Source organism: Oenanthe melanoleuca, chromosome 2, assembly GCF_029582105.1.
Source record: "Oenanthe melanoleuca isolate GR-GAL-2019-014 chromosome 2, OMel1.0, whole genome shotgun sequence".
NCBI lineage: Eukaryota > Metazoa > Chordata > Aves > Passeriformes > Muscicapidae > Oenanthe > Oenanthe melanoleuca.
Window position 1 is genome coordinate 60104462 of NC_079335.1, and position 23265 is coordinate 60127726.

Consider the following 23265-nt stretch of genomic DNA (forward strand, 5'->3'; position numbering starts at 1 on the left):
CCTAAATAGGGTTAAAAAATGAGCTCCTTGAATTGAAATATTTTTTCCTTTTTGTGTGTATTTATGATACACCTCATAATGTTTCTTCTTCATAAGGCTTCTGTGTTATTCAGGTTATAAAAGAGGTAGTATCCAGCAAACACATATCTACTAATGACTTAACTGCATTCTTTAGATATTGTTTCCCCGTTTATTTTCTATGTTAAGCAAAATTTTAGTCAAGGAAGGAGTTTTTTATTAGGTCATGATATTTTCTGCAGTGATAAATATCACTATGTTGCATATATTGCAATAATTCATTCATGTGCTTTGAAAATTGATTGCTGAGGCAGAAAATTTTGCCATTCTTAAGTCACAGAATTTTTTTTTCTGTTGTAGCTCGGAGAAATTATGGTTAAAATGTGGCAATTTTTGTACTAATGATTCCATAATGGACAGCTAGAACATAGTTTTCAAATTTACGTAGCATCTTTAAAACATTTATTGCTCCCAAAAGTGTAGAGATTAACCTTCACAATATTCTCCCTAATTACTGATGGAGAAGCTGAGATGAAAGGGCAAATTAACTTCCAGAGAGTGTAGCTGCAGAACTAGAATTAAACTTGGGAAGTCATGGGAGCCAAGTGGTTAGGGCACAGTGGAGTCACAAGAAATTGAAATCAATGTAAGATATTATAAGATTAATACTTGTAAGATTAATTAATATTGTAAGATTAATACTTTGGGAAACCCATATATTTCTGAAGGTTGAAGAAGAAATGTGGGTAAATATTTAAAAAATCCTCTGCAATCATCTGCATCTCTTTATATGATCTGGTTATATCACTCTACAAGTTAGTACCAAACTAGTATCTTGTTTTCTATTTCTTCTTTTCACTGCTACGTGAAGGAATTACTTGTAAACTTAGACCCAGTGGTCCTGGAAGTACTTTATGAGGCAAAATACCTGAGAAAAATGCATTTTGAAATACCAGATGTTGTCCTTGGCTTGTGTGCAGATGAAGAACAGATTAAAAGACATCAAAAGGAGTGAGTGAACACTTTTTGGATTTGTTTCTCATATACAAGCGGGAATTCTTACCTTTGAGTCTGTTGGATATATTACTTTTGACTTATTGTAATTTTTCTCTTTGATGCAATTTAATTGAATTTTAATTGCTTTCCTCTTATTTCCATATTAACATGCAGTTGCTCCTATTTACACACATATCTCATTACTTGGAAACACCTACATGTTTTTGTTTTGTTACTTCAACAGCTGCTCTCTAAGTGGAGCTCCTAGGTACTGCTATTATTATTGTTAGAGTGCATCTGTGAACTTTAATATAGCAATTACACTCCAAAATATTATACTTAGCATCAGAAAATTTTTTTTCCTGTTAGAAAAATAAACTGGAATTTACCATTTGATTACTGCACAACCCAAACTTGTGTAAACATGAATATGTTGCCTAACTTATAACTTGGTCTCTCATGTTGAATATCTAAATTCACTTTTGATGATATAAAATAATTTCTTTCTGTTTCTTGTAACAGACCAAATCTCTGCTGCAAGAGTTCTTTCATTCTCAGAGGTGCTGGTTGTTAATTCTAGAACTCTCTAAATAGGGATATTCAGTCTTAAAAAAAGTAATGCTTTGTGAGGAGTGTTCTTCATTTCTTAATTAGAATTGGACAAAAAGGGATGAAATTTAAACAGTTTCAGAAGTACTTCAACCCTTCGTCTATTTTTCTTGTTGAAATTTTCAGTATTTCAGTCTTACAACGCAACATTTTTCATTGATTTTCTGTGGAGTGTTTATGGACAATTAACCATAAATTTTTAATGTGCAAGGCAAACTTTGTGTGCTACAGACCTCCAAAAAGCAACAACCCCAAATTTTGCTATGCAAAAAAAGTAAAGAAAAAAAGTATAGAAAATGTTTACATTAAAAATAAAGCCAAAAAGAAAGCCAGACTTACCTTCTACTCTAAAAAACCTTCATACTGAAAATTTTTCCTTCTTTCCCAAGTGAAGAAGAAATATTTAGGGGATGTAGATTTTTGATTAACAAGGTTTAAAAAACAGTTCTGGATATATTGTGAATTGGTTATCTCAGTATATGGTTTGTAACGATGATGTCTAAAGTAACGATTTTAATCTGGTGCAGAACACAGCTATTGCTGTTTTTGAAGCAGTTCTTGTAAGGAACCCATTATGTATCTGACCTTCAAATTATATTTGCTTCTAATTCTTTTTTATGCATTTTCTTTGTGTAGCTCCATTTTCATGGAACTATATTGGTAAGCCTCATTTCAGAATTTGGACTCCTTTTCTTTGGGATTCAGTGTTCTAAGTGGTTTGTATGTAGCTTTTCTTATAGGCAGTGTAATTTCATGCCATGTCTTGTGAGATGGAAAGATGGAAACAAAAATGCCATGTTTTCAATTTCCTGTTTGTATTTTTTTTTAATTTGTAAATAATTTTTTGGTGGAGGAAAATCCCACCAGTTGATCAAAGTCACTTTGCTGGAGGTAGCTATTTCTTCAGTCTGGTTCTGCTGTTGGTAAAGACAAAGAGACCTGGTTGGAGTTAGGAAGAGGTGGGAAAGGCTCTTATGTTTAAGGTGGGATCAGAACTTGCAAACCTTATTAACAGAAAATGTGTCAAAAGTTCTGTGTTTCAAACATCTGAATTAAGCATTATAAGCATGATTGGGTCTTTTAGTCTCCAGAACCTGTTGATCAGTTACAAGGAGCATCTGAATAGGATCCCTGTTGTGCTGAAACCACTGATGAAGCCATTGATAGGACAAATTGAGGATGCCCTTACCCCGGGCCTGATGCAGCTGTCATGGACTTCTTTGAACATCAATAAATGTAGGTAGTAGGAGAACAAGTGGTGAGCTGTTCATTCTGTTAGGTGCCTGCATTTATTTTTGCTTCTCTGTGAAAAATGTGTTTGTGGACTGACCTCTTTACTGTAGCCAGATAATTTTAGCCCAACTGCTACAAGAATGTGAGACAAGAGAATGGCTATAGATGTTTTAATAATGTCTTTTCTATTAAAAAAAAAAAATCTTCATCACTTATGCTGAACATCCTAAAAGTGAGATGTCTGAAATCAAGGCTAGAGGTTTCTGCCCAAATCCTAATTTTTTTTCCAAGAAAATGTTTTTTTATTATTTAGGCATTGAGATTTCCCACACAACCAGTAAGACACAGACTTAACTCTATCAAATGCAGCATAACATTTATTAACTGTTGTAAAATGTCATTGAAATGGGGGTATACATAACCATCACCAAGACTTTGATCTTGCAGTTTCAGAAGAAAACAATAACTCATGCTTGTAAATTAGTTTTTCAGTTGAGGTTGATTCATGTTAGGCTTTCCCTTTTCTTCTTCAAAAGGAAAAGCAGCAATATAAACAGGAACAGGTACTGAATCTGAAAGTGAAATGTGGCACCGGTTTGTGCAGTTGTTTATTTATGACTCTGCCATGTGGCACTGGTGCATAGTGCTCTGACCAGTGCTAAAGGCAGTGCTGGTCACCCTTCAGCTTTACTTGACCTTTGCCTGACCAGAGCACAAGAACCAAATGGCAAGTGTTTTTTTATATTTATTTTATAGCTCTAAAATGAATTTTTCTGTCTACTTTGCATTCCTAGTAACACATGATAAAGAAGGTCTTTACAATATTATTTATTTATTTATTCATATAGATACTCTCTGCACTTTGAATAGCTATAATTCAGGTTGTAATGATTCTTTGTATCACTATTGGTTCTGGTGGAAACTGTCCCTTTTCAACAATTTAGATGTAATGCAGGTGTCTGGGCTGTTTCCTGCTGATGCTGCAGATGAAATGCAGTTACACCTAGAAGGGAATTATTATCTTGAGTGTATGCACTGTGTCTTTTTGACAATGGGCAATGTCTGGCATTGGACACCTACAAATTAGCCACTGGTTTGGTGTGCACAAAATAGCTCTTACCTGCCTGCAATGTGCTGAACTCCAGCCTTAGTGTCTTATGTGTCTTTTTTCCTAAAGGACACTAAGGGAACTCCATCTAGAAATATGGGAGTCCATAGCTGTCTTCTAGACTAAAACTCAGGAAACACAGCAGATATATTTAGGACCACCAAATTTATATATTTAAAAAAAATCTAAGGAATTTGTTGGATTGCTTTTCTGTTTTAGACAATAAAAAAGACAAGTCCCATCATTAACTTCCTGGTAGCAATAAATGACATTTCCCACTTAAAACATCAGCACTTGGACATCCCTGTCAGGCTGCTGTGCCTTAGATATCATCGTGATTTCTTACTGCATACAATATAAATATATATATTTATATATACAAAACTTTATGGTAATAATAATGACAAAGGACATCAGGTGCTGTATTTCTGTTTTGCAATGGAAGTATGAAAGGGGAAGAATTTTCCCAGTCTAATCAGAAACAGCAGAAACAGTAAATTTTACCTTTAGTTTAATGAACACCTTTGTTAAAGCAATAAGTTTATTTGTTTCCAAAGTAAATTAGGTCATACATATGAAAGTATAAATCTAATGGTTTAACAAGGCTGTCCTCTTGGCTGGGAGAATTTTAGCCATTTAATTTATAAGTTAATTACAATGTTAAAGTACCACATTTTGCTTTGTATGTATGTAGGAGGACAACAATAATTTTGGGCACTTGTATCCTTTCTGTTTTCTGTTCTACTTTGTTGATCCTTTTCATTACAATATTATTACCAAAAAGAAGAGATATTTTGATGAGTATTGTTCTGTTTATTATGAAATGGTTTAATCTAAAGATTGAAAAGTAGAGCAAATCCATCATGTTTCAGGCCTTCATTTTGTATTTCGCTGCCATTAAATCTTCATTTTGTTATAAAAGCTGGGAGGAGGCAAGGGTGGGTGGGAGGAAGGGGAGATGAGACTTAAGAGGTCTGTGTTTTGCATTGATTTGTTTTCATTTTGTTGTCCTTGTTTAGTTATTCAGAATGTTTACAGTACCCTGAAGGAGCTGGACTATATAGTGAAATCAGCGTCTGATACCCTGGAATGCAGAATTGAAAGAATTCTGAAGGACATGTCAAACACTGCTCTGATAATTTTGCCAGAAGATGAACCTATAGATGTGACTTCTTTTTTGGAACAAATAGAAAAGCTTGCTATCTCTACTGCTTCCAAACTGTCTCAGTAGGTATCTTAATTGCACAGACTTGTAGGCCTTTTTTGGGAGGGTTTATTTACTTACTACTCTTGTGTGCATAGAGCCTTTACCTTTAAAATGTTATTGTAACAGAGTACTAGTCTAGAGCAAAGTGATGGTCTTAGGATGCAGGGGAGAAACTCCAAAGTATCTTGAACACAGCAGTTGTGAAATAGCATTGTATTTGGCATTTAGCATTTCTTACCTTTTTTCTTACAGCATTCAAATAACTAGCAAGAAAAATGAGGATGGATAGGACTTGAAATCTCATCCCCATATTAATTGCTTAATACTTCTTTTGTTTTTATTTTAATCATTCTGATTTCACAGATTATCTTACTGCCTCATCATGATAAACCTGTTTTATTAGCTATAGCTGGAAAAAACCTTTTTTAAACTTATGAAGTCCAGTTGAATCAGATATAATAGGATCAGACAAATGGGTTAGTCAGCATGTTTTAAATTTCTGCATGCCCAAGGAAAAGCAACAAACAGAAAAACATCAAAAGAGCATTTCCTTGCACACAAGTGCAGTGGGACAGGGGGTGTGTGCCTGGGAAATAACAAAGGGTATTCCTTATGTTTGATTCCCCGTGGGTGACTGTAGGGTTGTTTTTGTAGGCAGAGCCAACAAGTGGAATGCTCTGTGTATGAACTTATAGATGTTCTTAATAACAGTCTGAAAGCAGATGCTGGAAGAACTCTGGAGGTAAGACCTCTACAATGTAAAAATTACAATGTAGCCTTCTACCTAGTCAGATATTTCTTTTATATGCTGGATGATATGCTTATTTTCCTAAGAATTTCCCTTTCCCTTTTCAGGATTCTTTCTCCTGTACACATCTTGACATGAAACAGAAAACACGCTGCCAAGAATGCCTGCCCTGTAGCTACTATAACCTGATGGGACAGCTTTGTCAGAGAAATACTGACTCTTTGATCAGATGTGAGTCTGTTTTTTTTCAAATATGTGTAATTTTTAAAATAAAATCCTAAGATTTCCCCCCCAACCTCCCCTAGTTTATTGTGGTAAAAAATAATTTTCTCACTTAAATATTACATTTATTTAGGCATGAAGTTTTCTTTAGAATCCTTAAGGCATCGATTGCATGTTATTGACACCAGGTATCAGACAACTAAGATTGTAGAGGCACACAGGGTTCCTTTGTTCAGAACTGAAATTCAACTGGCAATTCCAAATATTGTCTTGAGACCAAGTCTTGAAGATATACAGGTAACAAAATAATTGGCATCTCAGTCATTTACAATAAAACATTTATAAATGTATTGTTTTAAAGCAATATGTGCAAGTTTAACCTGGTATAAGAACTAAAAGGAAGGGGAGTAAAAGGTAAAAAGTCACTTGAGCTCATGATGACTGTGGATACTAAGGACATGAAACCATGGATCAGGTCTGTGTTATAGGATGTTAGAAGGAGCTGTTTTTCTCAAAGCTCAGTAACTCAGTAATTCACAATCTCTACTTAGAAGCAAACACTTCAAAATGAGTGAAAAAGTAAAAATGAATGTCATCAATACAGCCTGATTAGCTTCCTAGTCTCTTTAAACTCTTTCAGAATTTAAAATCAGTTTAAAGTATCATTCATAAATCATTCAGTCATAGTGATATATAAAGAAAAATTATTACCAGCCTGAAGCCCTAAACTGTGAAAAAATTCAAACACTCTTTTAAACTTAGATTAGTTCAGCAAAATTCTTACACACATATTTGCAATATCTTATGATGTCTGAAATTATTTAGAGTATTAGTTGTTCATGGTGTTGATTTTTGGACTTTTCATTTAGCATGACGCATGTCAAAACCAGTAGCTGACTTATTTCTCAGGTTTCATGTGCAGCCTTCATGGTATTGTCAGTGAGAAATCAGGCCACAAAGTGTGATTTTAAAATACCATACATAGAAGAAGACATCTGATAATTTATGTAGCTGCCTGTATAAATTATGGAGTATACCATCACAAATTCAGACAAATGTATTCAAGCATTATAGTGTGAACATGAAAACCATTATTAATAACACATTATTAATAAAAATGTTTGTAAAAAGTTTAAAGGGAAATAGCACTTTAAATAAATTATAATCCCCAGTGATTAATGATTGCTGTTCATAAAGGTCTCTTACTTTCCTGTTTGAAAACCACATAAACTTGGAATGACTGTGATAAAACTTTATGGAGTACTCTTTCCCCTTACAAAATGTGGTTTTGGCTGATCCTGTGTCATTTTTATAAGAATATTTCTTTTAGTGATAGAGGTATATTTTTTCAGTTTTGGCATTGTTTGGATGATCACCCCACACACACATAATATCTCTGTGAGCTCAAGGTGAATGTTTCACTTTTTTCAGAGTGCTGTAAACAAAGCCGTAAATATCATACTATCAGTAGCCAAAGATATTCCCCTGTGGAAATTTGCTTACTTACATCATAAACAGCAGCAGGTGAGTATTTTACTTTGATTATTTAAAAAAAAATTGGTATTTTGGTTAACATTTCTTAAGATTATATTCTGTACCTAGACTTTGACTTGTTACCTGGTGGATCTTCCTGTTAAGTGAAAGCCTAGTTTTTAATCTGTTCCAGTAATGAAATGTAATAGTTTGTAAATCTTATGTTTGGTAGTTTCTAACCTTAAAATCAAAAGTTGCTTTAAAAAAATCTTTTATATATACTGTTCAAATATGATGAAGATAGTGTAGAACCAACATTATCTGTAAGTGCTACAAGTTGAATGTAAATTGTTATCACTCTTCCCAGGCAAAAACTCTTAAGTTAAATTGCAAGCCATCATATGGCATCTATAATACTACAGTTAATACAGGACAAATATTTTAACTGGCATGAAAATTAGCACTAAAACCTTGGGAAGGTCTGATGTTTAGATAGAAACTGAAATGTTTTGAAGGATAAGAGTGCACAGTATTGTTAATCATGTGGCCTTAATTGTCTCATCTGGGAACGAAATGTAGATGTATGTAGATCTGTGCTTAAAAGTGTCTTTGTAAAAATATTTTTTTTTGTTGATATGGCATGAAAAACAGATCAGCTCATTTCAGTGAAAAAAACACATTCAAGTACTGCTAACAAATAATAATTAGGCTTAAAAAAACCCCCCAAAACAAAAAAACCCCAAGAACTGAAAAACTAGGAGAAAGTGGACTGAAATCTGTCTTGTTAAGCAGATTGTTAGCTTAAGCAGCCAGCCCTCCACTGCCTCCAGGACTTTCTGTGGCCAAGAATGGATATAGATTGTAATTCTACACTAAAGAAGGTAAAAATACTTTAGCAGTTGAGTAGGAGGAGAAAACAACACAATTGTACTTGTGTGTGGTGCATTTTTGGCTAATGTAATTCAGAGATGATTAATACAGAGCTCTGCATGAAATTTTTTTATAAATTCAGCTTTAACACTAGAACTATAGCTCTGTAAAACTCAAGCTGAGAAAAGGGAGTCTCCCTGTGCATGTTTCTCTGCAATTTCTGTCTGTTCTTAGAAATACTTATTATCTGAGCCTTATTACACATTCCATAATCTGAAAATAAAAACAAAATCCCAAACAAACTAATGAACATATTTTTTTTTCTTGTTTAATTTATACCAGGTTGAACAACAAGCTGTTGCTTTAGAGTTAGGTGATGAGAGCAAACTCACCAGGATGGTGGCACTGAAACCTTTAGACAAGCAGATTGTCGAACATAAGGACGTAAACAAAGTGGTGATCCAACTAAGTACAATTATTTTGTCGCTTAAAACTGAAGCACTGGTTCTTCTGAAGAGCTTTTCTGAATTTTCAGACATCTGGAACAAGGTTAACTATGGGCTTAGCTTAATATAATACGTTGGTTTCATGGTAGAATCCATACATCCATAATTCCTGTCTGCTCTTGTGTTAACAAGAACTTGCAAATCTTTACCAATTAAAGCATCTAACAAAGAAAGTAGAAGAACATGAAAGAATTTTGGAGCATAAACAAGTTTATGCTTTCATATGCTTATACATCTTTCTCACTGCATCTTGTCTGCATGTGTTATGAAAAAGAGTAGTTGAGCAGATTCTCTTAGGAATTGGAGACTACCAAGCTATTCCTAAGTATTAAACTGACTAGTTTTTCTCAAGCAACCACTGCTGAAAGATACTTTTCTATTTCTTCACAAAAAACAAACAAACAAAAAAAACCCCCAAAAAACCAAACCAACCAACCAACCAACCAAAAAACCAAAAAAACCCTCCAATACCCCTATATCTAGGAAATCTTTCAGCAATGAAGATTTGAAATCTGAAGTGAATCTGGGCTGATGGAGTTATCTTCATTAGGAAGTGGGTCCAGTCACATAAATGGTAAAGCTCTGAGGAGTGTTTTCCCAGGAGATTCATCATGGAATAAAACCTTGTGTACATTCTGATTAGTGAAATTCAGCTCTGTGAATGGACGACTACTGGTCTTACCTATCAAAGGTGCTTTAGTAAGGCCAAGAAATAAGCAATCAAAACAGGAGTAAGTTTATCTTTGTGACTGCTCACGATTTTTAACTTCCCCTTCCTAAATCAAACCTTAATTGACCCTATTCTCACAGATGATTCTTCTGTGCAGACTGAGAGAGGACATTTTCACCTCTTGGTGGCTTCTGAGGTTCCAAAGCTTAATGCTCAGTTTGGCTAAGATACTGTTTGAGCTAAGTACTTGTTGGTAGCACATAATTTCGAACAGAAAGACACAATCAGATTGGGTGACAGTAGAATAATGTTTCTTTTTTACTAAAATCTAAAACAGTCAATTAATGAGGCCATCTGCACCTAGAAACTGCAGCTCAAAGATGCTATTTCACGAAGGGTGAAGATGACTGAGTGCAATTCCTCCCATTTAAATACCTATTAGAGGACTTGAGCTGCTTTTATGGGATTGAAGATAGCAAGAAGACTAGGAAGGAAATGTTTCCTGCCAAATTTTACCAGCTCTGTTGTAAATTTTGTAGCAGCATTTGGATGGATAAGGGATGTTCTGATCTATGTCAGTTTTTGAGTTACAGATTTCAAGTTCTTTAGAGTATTACGCAAAAAAAAAAAAAAGAGTCAGGAAAGGCAGTTCAAGTAAAATAATTTGTGCTTATACTAATTAATGCTTAAGTCTCCTTTTAGAGAGATATAAGTCCTTTTGGAGAGGGAGCATTCTGTGCTTGTACAATACATCAGGCAGCTGGGCACCCTGTAGGTTATTATAATACCAATGCTAAATAGTAATTAAAATAAACTTCTTTTAAGTAGGATCCAGAAGAAAAAGTGAAGGAATTTATAGATACTGAACCAACAATGGCTGAATTCCAATCTCAAATCAGATGCTTTTCTGTAAGTATTTTATCTTTAATAAAAATGAACTGTTCAGATAAATTTTAGTGAAATTAAATGCTGAACACTTGTATTTTTCTTAGCAATTACAAGTGCAAATCAGAGAACTGCCCAATCATTGTGCACTGCAATCAGTGGAAGTTGCAACAGAGTCATTGAAAATAGCTTTAATTCAGGAGTGCCGCTCAAGACAAAGAGCATTTGGATTAGCTTTAAATAAAAAGTCTGCCACAGATGTGGGTGAAATTTATTCATTTTTTGAAAGTGTTAGCAAGAGGTTAAGCAGATCTATCCATGACCTTGATGATGTACGGGAAGCAATGGAAGCGCTGAAGGAGATCCGAGAGAACGAGATGAAAATTGACGTGACAGTTGGACATATAGAGGAATCTTATTCTGTGCTTCATAAATACAATCTGCTCTTTCAAGATGAAAATACAGAAAGAGGTGATGGATTGGCCTATGCCTGGAAGAACCTAAACACACAGGTGTTGTATTATTTCTCAAATCATTATTATCTGCTCTCTTAATGTTGAAATGATTGAACAAACCTATTTACCTAATTAATTTTTCTGTTTCCTGCATTCATTTTTTGTGCCTGTTTTTTTTTTTCTCTTTGTCTGCATACAGGCACGACAGGTTGAGGGCTTGCTGCTGAAGGTACAGCCAGACATGAAAGCAGATTTACTGAGATGTGTTCAAAAATTCCAAATTGATACTGCAGGGTTTTATAAAGCATATAAGGAAAAGTAGGTGACCTGTGTTGCAATACGATTATGCTTCATTAGTGATTGTTTGAAAATGTTGTATCTAAAGAGCTTCAGAAAGTAAACACAGCACAGCATCACTCTATATATTACATCTGAAAAAAGGCCTAATTTCAGATTAATATAAGATGGGCATACAGTCTTACAGTCAAAGATTCATTCCTGTAATTTCAGTGCTGGAGTCAGTGATATTCCATATGAATTAATAGGTTAGGGAAAACAAATAAATCAAATTCTCAATCCAGATCAAAATATAAAGAGTTTTTTTGAGTCTTAATACAGCACTTTGGCAGATATTTAACAGTAAGAATTCAGGCATTATCTTGGATGATATCAGTTCCAGGTATTTCTAAATTCACTGCCTTACTCAGCTTTACTTTTAAAATTACTTTAACACTTTTGAAGATGTAAATTGTGGGATATTTGTGGTTCACTGGGCACTCCTACAGTAGCAACAGGGAAAGAAAGACAGAATTTGGCTTTCTGTGATCTGTTATGGCTCTAGGGCAAAAACTGACTTTTGAGGGCTTCCCTTCTCCTTTGGGGACAGAGGACTCCCAGGCAGCCTTGCTGGGAGTCCTCAGCAAGGCTGACACCCCATCCCTATGGGATCTGCTTTTAAATTGAGGCTTCGCTGCTTGGTCCCTGACTGCAGCTCCAGCACTGCCACAGCTGTGGCTGCCCCTGGCCATGGACCCTGCTGAGCTGAGCAGGGGTCCCAAGGCACAGACTCACTCCTGAGGCTGACCTCAGAGCAGCCTGGTTCCCACTGGGCTGTGTCTCATCCTGGTTACCTTCCCCAGACCTGCCCCGCACCCTGAATTACTGACTCCCCTTCCCTTGACCTTGGTCCTTTGTAATCATTGTGGTCTTGTCTAAAGACCTGCACCATCATTTGAACCTGGTTGTCACCCCAAGGACTCTGCTCTTCCTGCTCAGGTTCCGTGGGATCATGCCTTGGCTGCCTTTGCTGACTGTGTTTCCACTTGCATCTCCTGGTCCTATTTCCCTTGCCAAGCAGCCAGCCTACTCTGCTTTCTGCCCATCTGCCTGAGATTCTTTCTAGAAATAACCATGGCACAATAGAAGATGACAGAGTTCTCATCCCAAAATATTATGATGTGGCCAAGAAGTGGTCCCAGGTGTGAGATCTGGGAATTGCACCCAGTCCTGCTGCTGAAATGTGCTCCTTAGGCAAAATGGTATTTTTTACCATATTTTTCTGACTACTTAATTATGGTTCTTGTGCTAACTACACAGTTTTGACTCCTGATTGATATATCTGCTATATTTCTCTTTTTAAAATATAAATGAAAATAATTATTAAAATTCATTTTACAGAAGAAGCAGGAAATAACAAAGATAAAACATTTGCAGATCTTTAGCTGTTTGTAGGATGTGTGCTTACACAGGTGAATTTTTTTATTAGAAAAGAAATGGAGCTTTCTTTCAGGGACTATTGAATATGTAATCTTGGTACACTGAATATGTGATGCATTTTCTCTTTTAGTGTCTTGTGAAAATTTACAGAAAAAGTGTTTTAAAAAATTACATAATGTTCATTAAGTATGGTTGGGTTCTGCTGTGCTTCTTTGTGAAACCTGTATGGTTGACAAGTTCATTGAATTTGTTTTGGTTTTTGCAGGGGCCCCAGTGAGGACAATATTCCTCCCCATGAAGCGAGTGACAGAATACAGATCTTTCAAGCCAAATTTGATGAACTGTGGAGGAAGTACCTCTCTCTTTCTGGTGGGGAAGAATTATTTGGTCTTCCCATCACAGGTAGTTTCTCAGGGGATAAGGATACCTGTTTCTAGGCCATTAAAATTTTCTTGTGATTTGTGCTAAATACATGGAAATTTAGAAAAAACGCAGAAAAATTCCTTGCAATAAATTATTATAGTCTTTCTTATGAAAAGCAATTGGGTGAAACTAGCTCTTGGTGTGCACATACATAAACATCAGGTGGAAAAATACTGCACTGCTCTGTGTGTCTCAGGATCCAGATGCTTAGCTCTCTTGCTTTTTCTGTTCAGAGCTAAGCACATCTCCTGCCACTACAAATTCTGCCCTGTACAAATTTGGGAACCACTTTGCCAAAGTACTCAAATTGTCCCTGCTCCAGTTGCATAATGAATTCCCTTGGGCTGTGCAACTGATGTGTAATGTCCTTATGTCTCCTAGTCAGACACAGTTCCTTTGGAAGACTGAGGTGTGAACTACAGCAGAATGTATGATAAGCACTTTAATTTGTGCATACTAAATTGAGTATATTTTCATGTCTGAGGACATATGCACTAATCCAAGTATATTCTACTAGGAATTCCAAAAGATATGAGAGAAAGTAAATAAAACATTTCTGTTAAGGATGTCCATTTTAAATACTTCTGTTGTCTAGTATATTCTATATATTTAATTGTAAAGCACACTTGTCATCCTAAACTCTGCTTCTTAAGTAAATAGTCTTAAATTGACATAGGGGATATTTTAGTTCGTCTCTAAAATGATATTGTGTTTCATTGCCATTTCATCCACTTTTTCAACATTGTCTCCCTCAATTATAAGATTACACCTACTGCCACAGAAGAATATTGATTTAAAAAATCAGCGATCTAAACAATTACTGTGATCAAAATATGTTGTTCATACGTAATGTAAGTGGAAAAGTTTGACTTCCTAGAAAACTACAAGTCTGATTTCATTCATTTATTAAATAACATTATTAAAAATGCATTGATTCTTATGTTCATGAATACATTTGATGTGAATATATAATTAACACAACAAATTTCCAATTCTAAAATTGAAACAGAGTATCCTGAACTTCACAAAATTAAACGTGAACTTTCATTGCTTCAGAAACTTTACAGTCTTTATGATACAGTTACTTCCAGTACCGACAGATACAATGAAATGCTTTGGAATGATTTAAATATTGAAAAAATTAACAGTGAACTTCTGGATTTTCAAAGCAAGTAAGTTTTTTTTTTTTTTTTTTTTTTTTTTTTGTTGAAGTACATGCAATTTTTATTTCTAGCTGTGTTTTTTAATTAGCTGGTGAAAATTGTTCTGAGGGACCAAAGTATGTTGGCCCATCTCATGCTCATGGTTGGACACAACTGCTCTGTGGTGCAATGTGCAGCTGGTTTGTGAGTCACTTGAGGCTTGTTGGGGTATATTGACATGCTAGGCTGTAGCTTATTTTATAAACGAGGTGCACAAACCTGTGTCAAGGTGGTCATAAGTACAAACTTTCAGAGCTGATCTTATACAGTACCTTCTCAGTGATTTTAGTTTACTGCTAATTAATTGTTAGTCCATGGTATTAGATGGAATTTTGAACCTACTGTTTACTTCTGCATATCTGTCAAAATTGTAATTGTTATTTCAAGAAGGGTGCATAGCCATGCTAAATTCTGAGGGGCTGTTAATTAAATTTGAAGCAATAATGTTTTCCACAAAAAACTGACTGAACTGCCTTTTAGTCATTCATTTGAAAAAAAACCCAAACCAACACAACCCAACCTCTTTTTTAAAAATAAGGATAGTAAAAATGAATGTATGTGAAACATATATACTTCTGCATTTGACAATGTAAGTTTTCATCTCATTTCAGCAGAAGTTTGGAATCTGCATCATATTTTTTTCTGTAGTTAATTACATTTTACTGTAGGATTTTTTATGCTTCCTTCTCCACAAGCCTGGAGGAAACCATTACACAGTAATAGTTTTCATTTATGTGTTTCTCTTTGAACTTCATGTGTGACATTTTTGTTTTTCCTCTCAAGTGTCAAGCTATATTTGGAGCAGTGTGACTACCAATAGGCAGTAAAGGCTTTTTTTTTTTAATAAAAGTCCAACCTAGCTCTTTCCTTATTTTGGCAGTTTCATCAAGCTATTTTCTTTAAAGCCAGAGAAATGGAAACAGTATAGAGGGGGTACTCACAGAAATAGCTAAGATGATATGCTGTGTCATGAAAGAAGCAGGAATGCTGGAAGTGCAGTTACTGCTTTAGACTAATTGTAAAGATAGGCATGGTTTTTAATGTAATTTTGCTTTGCTACCTTTTAAAAATAATAATATAATAGAAAACTTCTAAGGAAAGGAAAAATCAAAATAAAAAACTGTAGGTAAAATAAATCCAATTAGAAAGAGATGAAAAAGAGAAACATTTAGAGAGCATTATAGAAGTTTGTAATAATAGCTGGAGAGAAGTTTCCCTTTGTATTTTACTGTAATACAGTGTAAAGAGAATACGCAGTAAATTTAGGACAGAAATGTAAACCTGATCAATGGAGTAGTTTTTTAACATAATGTGCAGCTCATGGAACTTGCTTTTAGAAGATATTATTGAGACTAAGACAAAAGAAAAAGTTATTTGAATTTTTTAAAAAATTGCCATTTTCATTACCAAGCTAAAAGATCCCATTTCTATTAACCATCCCCAGACAAGTTTATTAGATGTTACTTGCTAAGCCTCAGGACAGAAGTAGCCAGGAACTTAAAGCCTTCTTGATACAAGACAGAGTATAAATTTTCCGTTCTGCAGTGCTTTTCTCCAGCATATTTAGTGCTATCTACTGTTGGATTCAAAATGAAACACTATAGCAGTTATTGTAGTGCCATGACAGTATGCATATGTTCATCTGCCTCTTACCAGCAAGCAGTGAAGAATTTGCACATGTTCCAGCATTGTGTGACAGATCTGTCTGATTTTGAGCTGTGAAAAATGGAGAATTTTTTTGAAGGAATTTGTCATTATGGGCAGGTTTTATGCAGCTTTTAGTTTCAGGAATTGAACTGTAAGAGAACTGCTGTCAGTCTTTGGTCCATAGCTTTGGGAAATGAAAATTGGCATGACTGTTTTAGAAGTGAGAGGAGCTCTGACAATTCACAGTACAAGAGGTTCTTCATTTTAAATTTGTTTTCATCTTAAATTGTGCATAAAGGAAGATTTTACTTTGAATGTCTTTCATACAAACCAGGTATGAATTAAGATTTGTTTGGTTGAAACAGAAGCATTTTTCTCTTTGCAAGCAGATTAGTTTTAGTTTAATATATACTTTATTTTACTGGGAAAATGTATGTTGTTTAATCCTTTTACCTCTTTAGAGGATCAGGTGCATTTTCAAATTTTACTGAAACAGTGAGATTGCAGGAACTTAATTTCAGGTGTGGGTTTGCACATGAAATTAGCTTCCTTTAATTCAAACTGAAATAGAAACCAAACCATTCTAGTGTAATTTTTGTTGGCTTTAGCAGTGTTTCATGCTTGCAGTCACAAATGACCATCTATATTTAATATTGCCAGCTTGCAGCTGGATTTTTATCTGCAGTCTACTGGTCAACCCATTGAAAAATGACAACATATTGTACTATTAGGTGGTGGATGGTGATTATGAAGAATAAAATATTTCTTCTTTCTTTTTGTGCTTTTTAAAGAATCCGAAAGTTACCAAAAGCATTGAAACAATGGCAAGCTTTTCAAGACCTGAAACAAAAAATTGATGACTTCACTGAGAGCTGTCCTTTGCTGGAAATGATGAAAAACAAAGTATGTTCAGAATAATAATTTAGAGATGAGAGGCACTTGAGAAACTCTGTTGAAGGCCATGTTGTATGACTACAAGATGCTTTCCATAGTTCTTTTTTATAGATAAAAGCAGCTATAGTTATAGCAAAAAATCTAGTTAGGCTCAGTTATAGAAAAATAAAACAAAAGACTTTGTAATGTGATTAGAATAACTACTAATGCTTTCAGTAGAATGGAAATCAAGACTCTCCTGTTTGTTTAACAGATGAAGTGCAAAAGTATGTGATCATTCTAGACCTAAAATTAATACAAATTTTAAAAACCCCATCCCATTTCTAGGCAATGTTGTCAAGACACTGGGAAAAAATTGCACAAGTAACCGGGCATCATTTTGATGTTGACTCTGAAAATTTCACTTTAAAAAACATCATGGATGCCCCTTTACTAAAACATAAAGAAGATATTGAGGTAAATGTACTTTTCTGTTTTGTTTTGTTTGGTTGGGTTTGTTTTTCTGTTTTTTTTTTGTAATTATTAACTTGTGATCTGGTGCTTTTGAAATACTGTTTCTAGTCAGCTTTGTTACATTAAAAAAATTTGGTTTAATTGAAGAATTCCTTTGAAAAAGTGGACTTTGGTAGTGGTATTGGCACTGATGGATAGCTTATTTCCCTTTTATTCTGGAGAAGATTTAAATGCGTAGATGGTATTACACTAACACTTCCATAGGAAGATTTCTGTTGTTTTAAGAGTAGTGTGATTCTGTCATGCTTCTGATTTAGGGTCTGCCTACTTATATATATTTTTCTTCCCTTTAAACATCTTACCAGAGAGAAAAAATAGTTGATGTAAGACTGATCCTGTTAAGTTCTAAAAATCCTTGGAACACAGTAGAAGTGGAGGATATGGGATTAAAGAAGAATGAAGTTGTTTTGTATTTCGAAAGTGACCCTTCATAAGAACACAGATAGATGAGAAGGCATATGGACTGTGCAGAAGCTACAAAGTTATTGGCTTCTCTGTTTTGGGGACAGAATTTATCTAGCAAGAGCCTTAGCTTCATGCTTGTTTACCTTTTACAAGAACAAAGCACAGCTAAAACTAAAGAAGTAAAACCTCAACAGTTTCTAACTTCAGTTCCATGGTCACTTAGCTAAATCTGTATTATTTCCAGAGTAGTGACCTGTTTTGTCTTGTTCCACAAATGAGCATTTTTAAAGCCATGAAATCAAACATCTGTTGTACCCAATTCCTGGACAAGAATTTAAGCCTTGAAGGGTTCAGAGTTCCAGCCTTACACTTCAGGAAACACTTTCAACCTGTGATAGCATCCAATGTACTACTGAACTGGAATTTGGGATCCAGTCTGAGTGTTCGATCCTTTTCTCTCTGATGCAATAACCAGCTTTATGACAGTCCTGTCCTCACTGTCTTCAAGAAATAGCAGAAAGGCACATTGTCAGTCTACACTCTGTTCTCGGAATGTTTATTGATTTTGATTGGCAGTGTTTGTTTTCTTTAAATCCCTCTGTCAGTTTATTTGATTTCAAATATTAATACATACAGAGAGGCAAATTATTCCTGCAGATTCACTGACTCAGTGGATTTTGTGTGTGTAAGATGCTAGTAGTAGTGAAGATGGAGTATAGCCCATTAAATGTACCTGTTACAAGTAGTACTAGAATATAATCTTATTTGAAATATAATAGCTTTGTGGCATTTCAATGTATATTTTCATTAGCCTGAACTTATACTGAGATCTGGATCAAGGCAATACATTTTAATAGTCTTTGTAAGCGTGCTTTATAATAGCCTTAGATGAATGTAATTTACTATTTTAATTTTTCACAGGATATCTGCATCAGTGCTGTGAAAGAAAAGAATATTGAAGAAAAATTGAAGCATGTCATCAGTGAATGGAGTGCTCATGCTTTCAGTTTCAGCCAATTCAAAACTCGAGGAGAACTTCTTCTAAAGGGTTCAGATGTATCAGAGAAAATAGCATTGGTGGAAGATAGCATCATAGTGCTGGGGTCACTGATGAGCAACCGGTACAAAACTTAATAAATGTACATGTTGTATAAATCTAATCAACTCCCAGAGTAAACAATTATCATCTTAGGTTTTTCTTGCCTTTAACTCATGTTCATGCAGGTATAATGCACCATTTAAGTCCACTATACAACAATGGGTTCAGAAGCTGACCAATACTGCAGAGATAATTGAAAACTGGATTACTGTACAGAACCTCTGGATTTACCTTGAAGCTGTGTTTGTTGGTGGAGACATTGCCAAACAACTACCTCAGGTATATTGATGTGTGATAATAATATGTTGTATCAGGAGATTAGCCACATCATAGACAACACAGAGTTTATTTGCCAGTGCATGTAACACACATAAGATCTGTGGGCTGTGCATAGGCAGCTCAGGAGAAGCTTTGCCAAACTAGGATCTGTCTGGTTAAATTGCTTAGAACTTGGTGAAACCTACAGAAGCACAACTGTTTGTAATTCAAGCTCAAATGTTCCTGTCAGTGTGCAATATTACTGAATTAGTACAGGGCTCAGAACTATTTAATGGCACAAAACGGGTTTATAGCTTTTGCCATATGTACAAATATCCCTTTCTTCCTGTGTGCACAGGTTTATAGGCTATAAGCTGTAATAATAAAATGATAGATTTTGTGTATGAATTCTGTACTTGCTAGGACTCAGTTTAATGAAGTCCCTCAGAGAGATGCTGCCAGGTTTGGGAGCTGTACATGTGCTAATGTGCGTGAACCATAGCAACCTCTTCAAAAGGCAGTGATGACCTTCCAAGGTAGCAGCTGCACAAGAGCTAAGGAATGATCTGAACAGGAGAGAAAAGCAGAAAAAAAGCAATAATCCTTTTTGTTGTGTCTCCTAATGAGGGGTTTTCATACAGTTCTACCAGACCACAGTTCAGTTGTGCTGGCTCAAATGGTGTAACTAAACAAAACCATTATTACTGGGAAATTATTAGATATTAATTTATTTCAGGGCACATATTTTATAATTAAAGGCTTACAATATCCCAAATTAAGATTAATTTTTGCAAGCTAAATAAAGCTTTCTTAATTGTTGTTTAGATAACATGTTTTTTTTGGTCATGAGATATATTTGTGTTGTGAGAGGCTTATCAGATAATCAATAAGCAGCTTGTGCAGATGAAAAAGTGCTGCAAAAGCTACTTCTTCCCAGGATGATAGATACATGAACCAATATTCTGGAAAAAAACAAATGTAGTGACTCTCTTTGATGAAGGAGGGGAAGGAACAGCTTGGTGGAGGAGTAATGAGGAGTGGGCTTAATTGCAATTTCTGCATGAATACTGCAACAAGTAACTGTTAGCGTCTGGAAATTAACAAGGAGATGAATAATGTTCAGTCAACGTGAATTGTTAGGAGCAAAATATGTTGAATAAGTCTAATTTGTTTTTAGAGTGGACAATGAGCTGTGTGGGTAGAGGAAAAACAGTAGGTGCCATATATTTTGATAGGTTTTTGTCATTGTCTCTAATAGTACTACCAGAAAATGTGTTTTAGCTTGCTGGTGTGCAAAAGGCAGAAGAGTGGAATGCATAAACATCAATAACCAATAAATAAAGTATTGTATCTAGTTTTGGCCAAAGAAACACACTGACAAATTTGAGAGAGCATAGAAAATGGTGGTAAGAATGAGGAACTATCCAGGAAGGATGAGGCATAAGAAAAGATTCAACAAACTAGACTTGTTTGGCATGAAGAAAAGGAAAAAGTGAAGCAAAGAAGTGATAAGTTTTAAAAAATATTAGGGCTGTTCTCAACAGGAAGGAAAAAACCTTGTTCTCAGTATCTAATTTAGCTTAGCTATTAGAAGAGAGTTGCCAGTATCAAAAATTGCCTGGAGAGGCTTCTAAATCTCCATCATTGAGCATCACTAAACACAAGGCAGATAGATATTTTGGGTATGATCTTGCCTTGTGACAGACAAATTGTGCTGGATCTTCTTTTGAGATCTCTTGTAGCTCTCATATAATTTATGATTCTGTTAATGTTTCATTTGTTGTAGGTGAAGAAAGAGTTTTTCAAGTCAATATACCCAATGTATAAAAATATTTATTTTTCAGCTTCCTGTTTGAGAATTTGTCTCCCTTCACCTATAATACTTGTAATGTAGAAGTGGGGCAGCTTCAGACTGTGTAAGCTGGTTTTGTTCATCAGGAGTTGCTACCAACAGTTTACATGACATTGTGTATTGCTGTTAGGATGGCTCTAATTTATGAGAAAGCTGCTTTTTGAGTTTTCTCATGTGTGTTGGAATCCTTTTATGTGGAAAATTTTGGTGCCCAACTTGAAGTAAGACATTTCCGAAGCTGTCTCATTGTACTCTTTCTCTTGTGATTCAAACTCTGGTCAATAATAAGGATGTCTATAAATATTCATACATTAGTCCTCCAAAGAAGACTTGAAGAGCAAGGTAAATATTAAATTGTTACCCTGTCTGATAGAATTATTTAATTTTTAGAATATGACAAACATGAGGAAAAGCTAATGCATTTATCATGTACTTCAGGAAGCCAGAAGATTTCAGAACATTGATAAATCATGGCAGAGAATTATGCAGAGAGCCCATGAAACATCAAATATTGTGCAGTGCTGTGTTGGAGATGAGACTTTGGCCCAGCTGCTACCACATTTGCTGGAACAGCTGGAAATCTGTCAGAAATCCCTGACTGGCTATTTGGAAAAAAAGCGGTTATTATTTCCAAGATTTTTTTTTGTATCTGACCCTGCTCTTCTGGAAATCCTTGGTCAAGCATCTGATTCCCACACTATTCAGGTACAAGTAATAAAGCAATAGCATTCTTATGGTCGATAATACTAAGTGAAGACCATGGCATATTTTGTTGTTTATTTGAGAGAATTTATTTCATGTATGGAAAGATTTACAGAGTATTCTAATACAACATTTAAAGACAAAATGCTAGAATGTGCATATCAAATCAGTTTATGGAGGTTTTTTTTCTGATTCTATTGTAGGCACATTTATTAAGTTTGTTTGACAATGTTAACAGAGTGGGATTTCATGAAAAAAACTACGACCAGATTTTATTGTTTGAATCTCAAGAAGGAGAACGGGTCAATATTATTGAACCAGTTTTAGCTCAGGTAATGAAAGTATATATTGCAGTTTTTCATGACTTGATTTAAAGTAAATTTATGTTTTAGAGGCCAACAGTATTGCATCATGCTATTATTTGACTAACTGAATGAAAACCTCCCAATGTGAACAGCAAGAGCAAAGAGTAGAAGGGACAGGACATTTGTGTCAGTTTGTAATGATTGCTTTACCTGTTCTCTCAGCAGTACTGCTGTGAAGTGCCAAATCCATCACATATCTCTAGAAGGGCAGTGGAGCAGAAAGAGGAAAGGAATATTTTAAAAATTAGAGAATAACAAGTACGGAAATGGGAGTACGAAGGACTGGGAAAAAAAGTCACGTAGAGCTGTTACTCCTTGTGAATTATTCATAAACTAATTCTCTAAGAGTACTTTCTTGTTTATTTCAGGGCAATGTGGAATTCTGGTTAGGTCAGCTGCTGAATGGGATTAGGAAAACAATCCACACCATCATTAGACAGGCATCAATGGCCATTAACGATTCAGAATTTAAGATGTATGACTTTCAGGCAATGTTTCCTGCACAAATAGGACTTCTGGGAATTCAAATTATCTGGACCAGGGATGCAGAGAAGGCACTGAACAGTACCAAAACAGACAAAAAGGTAGTATTTAATGAATCTTTGGGGATTTATGAAAAGCATTATTTGTAACAGTACATATTGTGAAAAGTTAAAAGTAACATGTAGGAAAAAACACAAAGTACTAGTTAATTACCCAGAATAACAAATAAACTAACAGGAAAACAGAATAATAAAAAATGTGTTAAGGAGTCACACCTCCTCATTATCCCCCACTATGTGCTTTAGAATTGTTCCTAATCCTGCAGTTTTCTCTGTTTTTTTTTGTTAGGGCAATCATTTTGGGAAGGGACAGTTTCTTAGTTTTGGAATATGGGGACTCTTACCTTATTTTCACAAAATCAAATTTGGAAAGAAATAAGAGCTCCTGAACTTTGGGGAAGTAACTGTGCTTTGTGGACATTGGTCTACTCTGTCCAAATACATTACATCCTTCAGTTGATGAGCTCTTTATTTTTAGGGAAGGGGAAGAATAGAATCTGTTTTAAGAGGTGTTTGTTTAATCTCAAACATGTGGAGAAGATGCTATTAACAACCAAGGTGTTATTCCTATCAATGAATCTATGAAAGAAGGAGAGGATGTGAACTAAGGAGTTGCAAACCACCATTAATCAGGAATATACAGTGAG

At 35.0% G+C, this 23265-nt stretch overlaps 1 protein-coding gene across 1 annotated transcript in view; it reads left to right on the forward strand.

The window, feature by feature from the left end:
• Positions 1 to 23265, forward strand: part of LOC130248987 (dynein axonemal heavy chain 5-like) — a 140209-nt gene that overhangs the window by 12920 nt on the left and 104024 nt on the right. Inside the window, exons 15-34 of the mRNA XM_056483249.1 lie at positions 890 to 1029; positions 2708 to 2859; positions 4984 to 5191; positions 5826 to 5913; positions 6027 to 6150; positions 6275 to 6438; positions 7573 to 7665; positions 8827 to 9033; positions 10489 to 10569; positions 10653 to 11057; positions 11200 to 11318; positions 12982 to 13118; positions 14149 to 14311; positions 16780 to 16891; positions 17210 to 17338; positions 18722 to 18921; positions 19025 to 19178; positions 21448 to 21714; positions 21915 to 22043; positions 22445 to 22660. Coding sequence (XP_056339224.1) covers positions 890 to 1029; positions 2708 to 2859; positions 4984 to 5191; positions 5826 to 5913; positions 6027 to 6150; positions 6275 to 6438; positions 7573 to 7665; positions 8827 to 9033; positions 10489 to 10569; positions 10653 to 11057; positions 11200 to 11318; positions 12982 to 13118; positions 14149 to 14311; positions 16780 to 16891; positions 17210 to 17338; positions 18722 to 18921; positions 19025 to 19178; positions 21448 to 21714; positions 21915 to 22043; positions 22445 to 22660 — 3288 coding nt within the window. The remainder of the gene's footprint in view (positions 1 to 889; positions 1030 to 2707; positions 2860 to 4983; positions 5192 to 5825; positions 5914 to 6026; positions 6151 to 6274; positions 6439 to 7572; positions 7666 to 8826; positions 9034 to 10488; positions 10570 to 10652; positions 11058 to 11199; positions 11319 to 12981; positions 13119 to 14148; positions 14312 to 16779; positions 16892 to 17209; positions 17339 to 18721; positions 18922 to 19024; positions 19179 to 21447; positions 21715 to 21914; positions 22044 to 22444; positions 22661 to 23265) is intronic.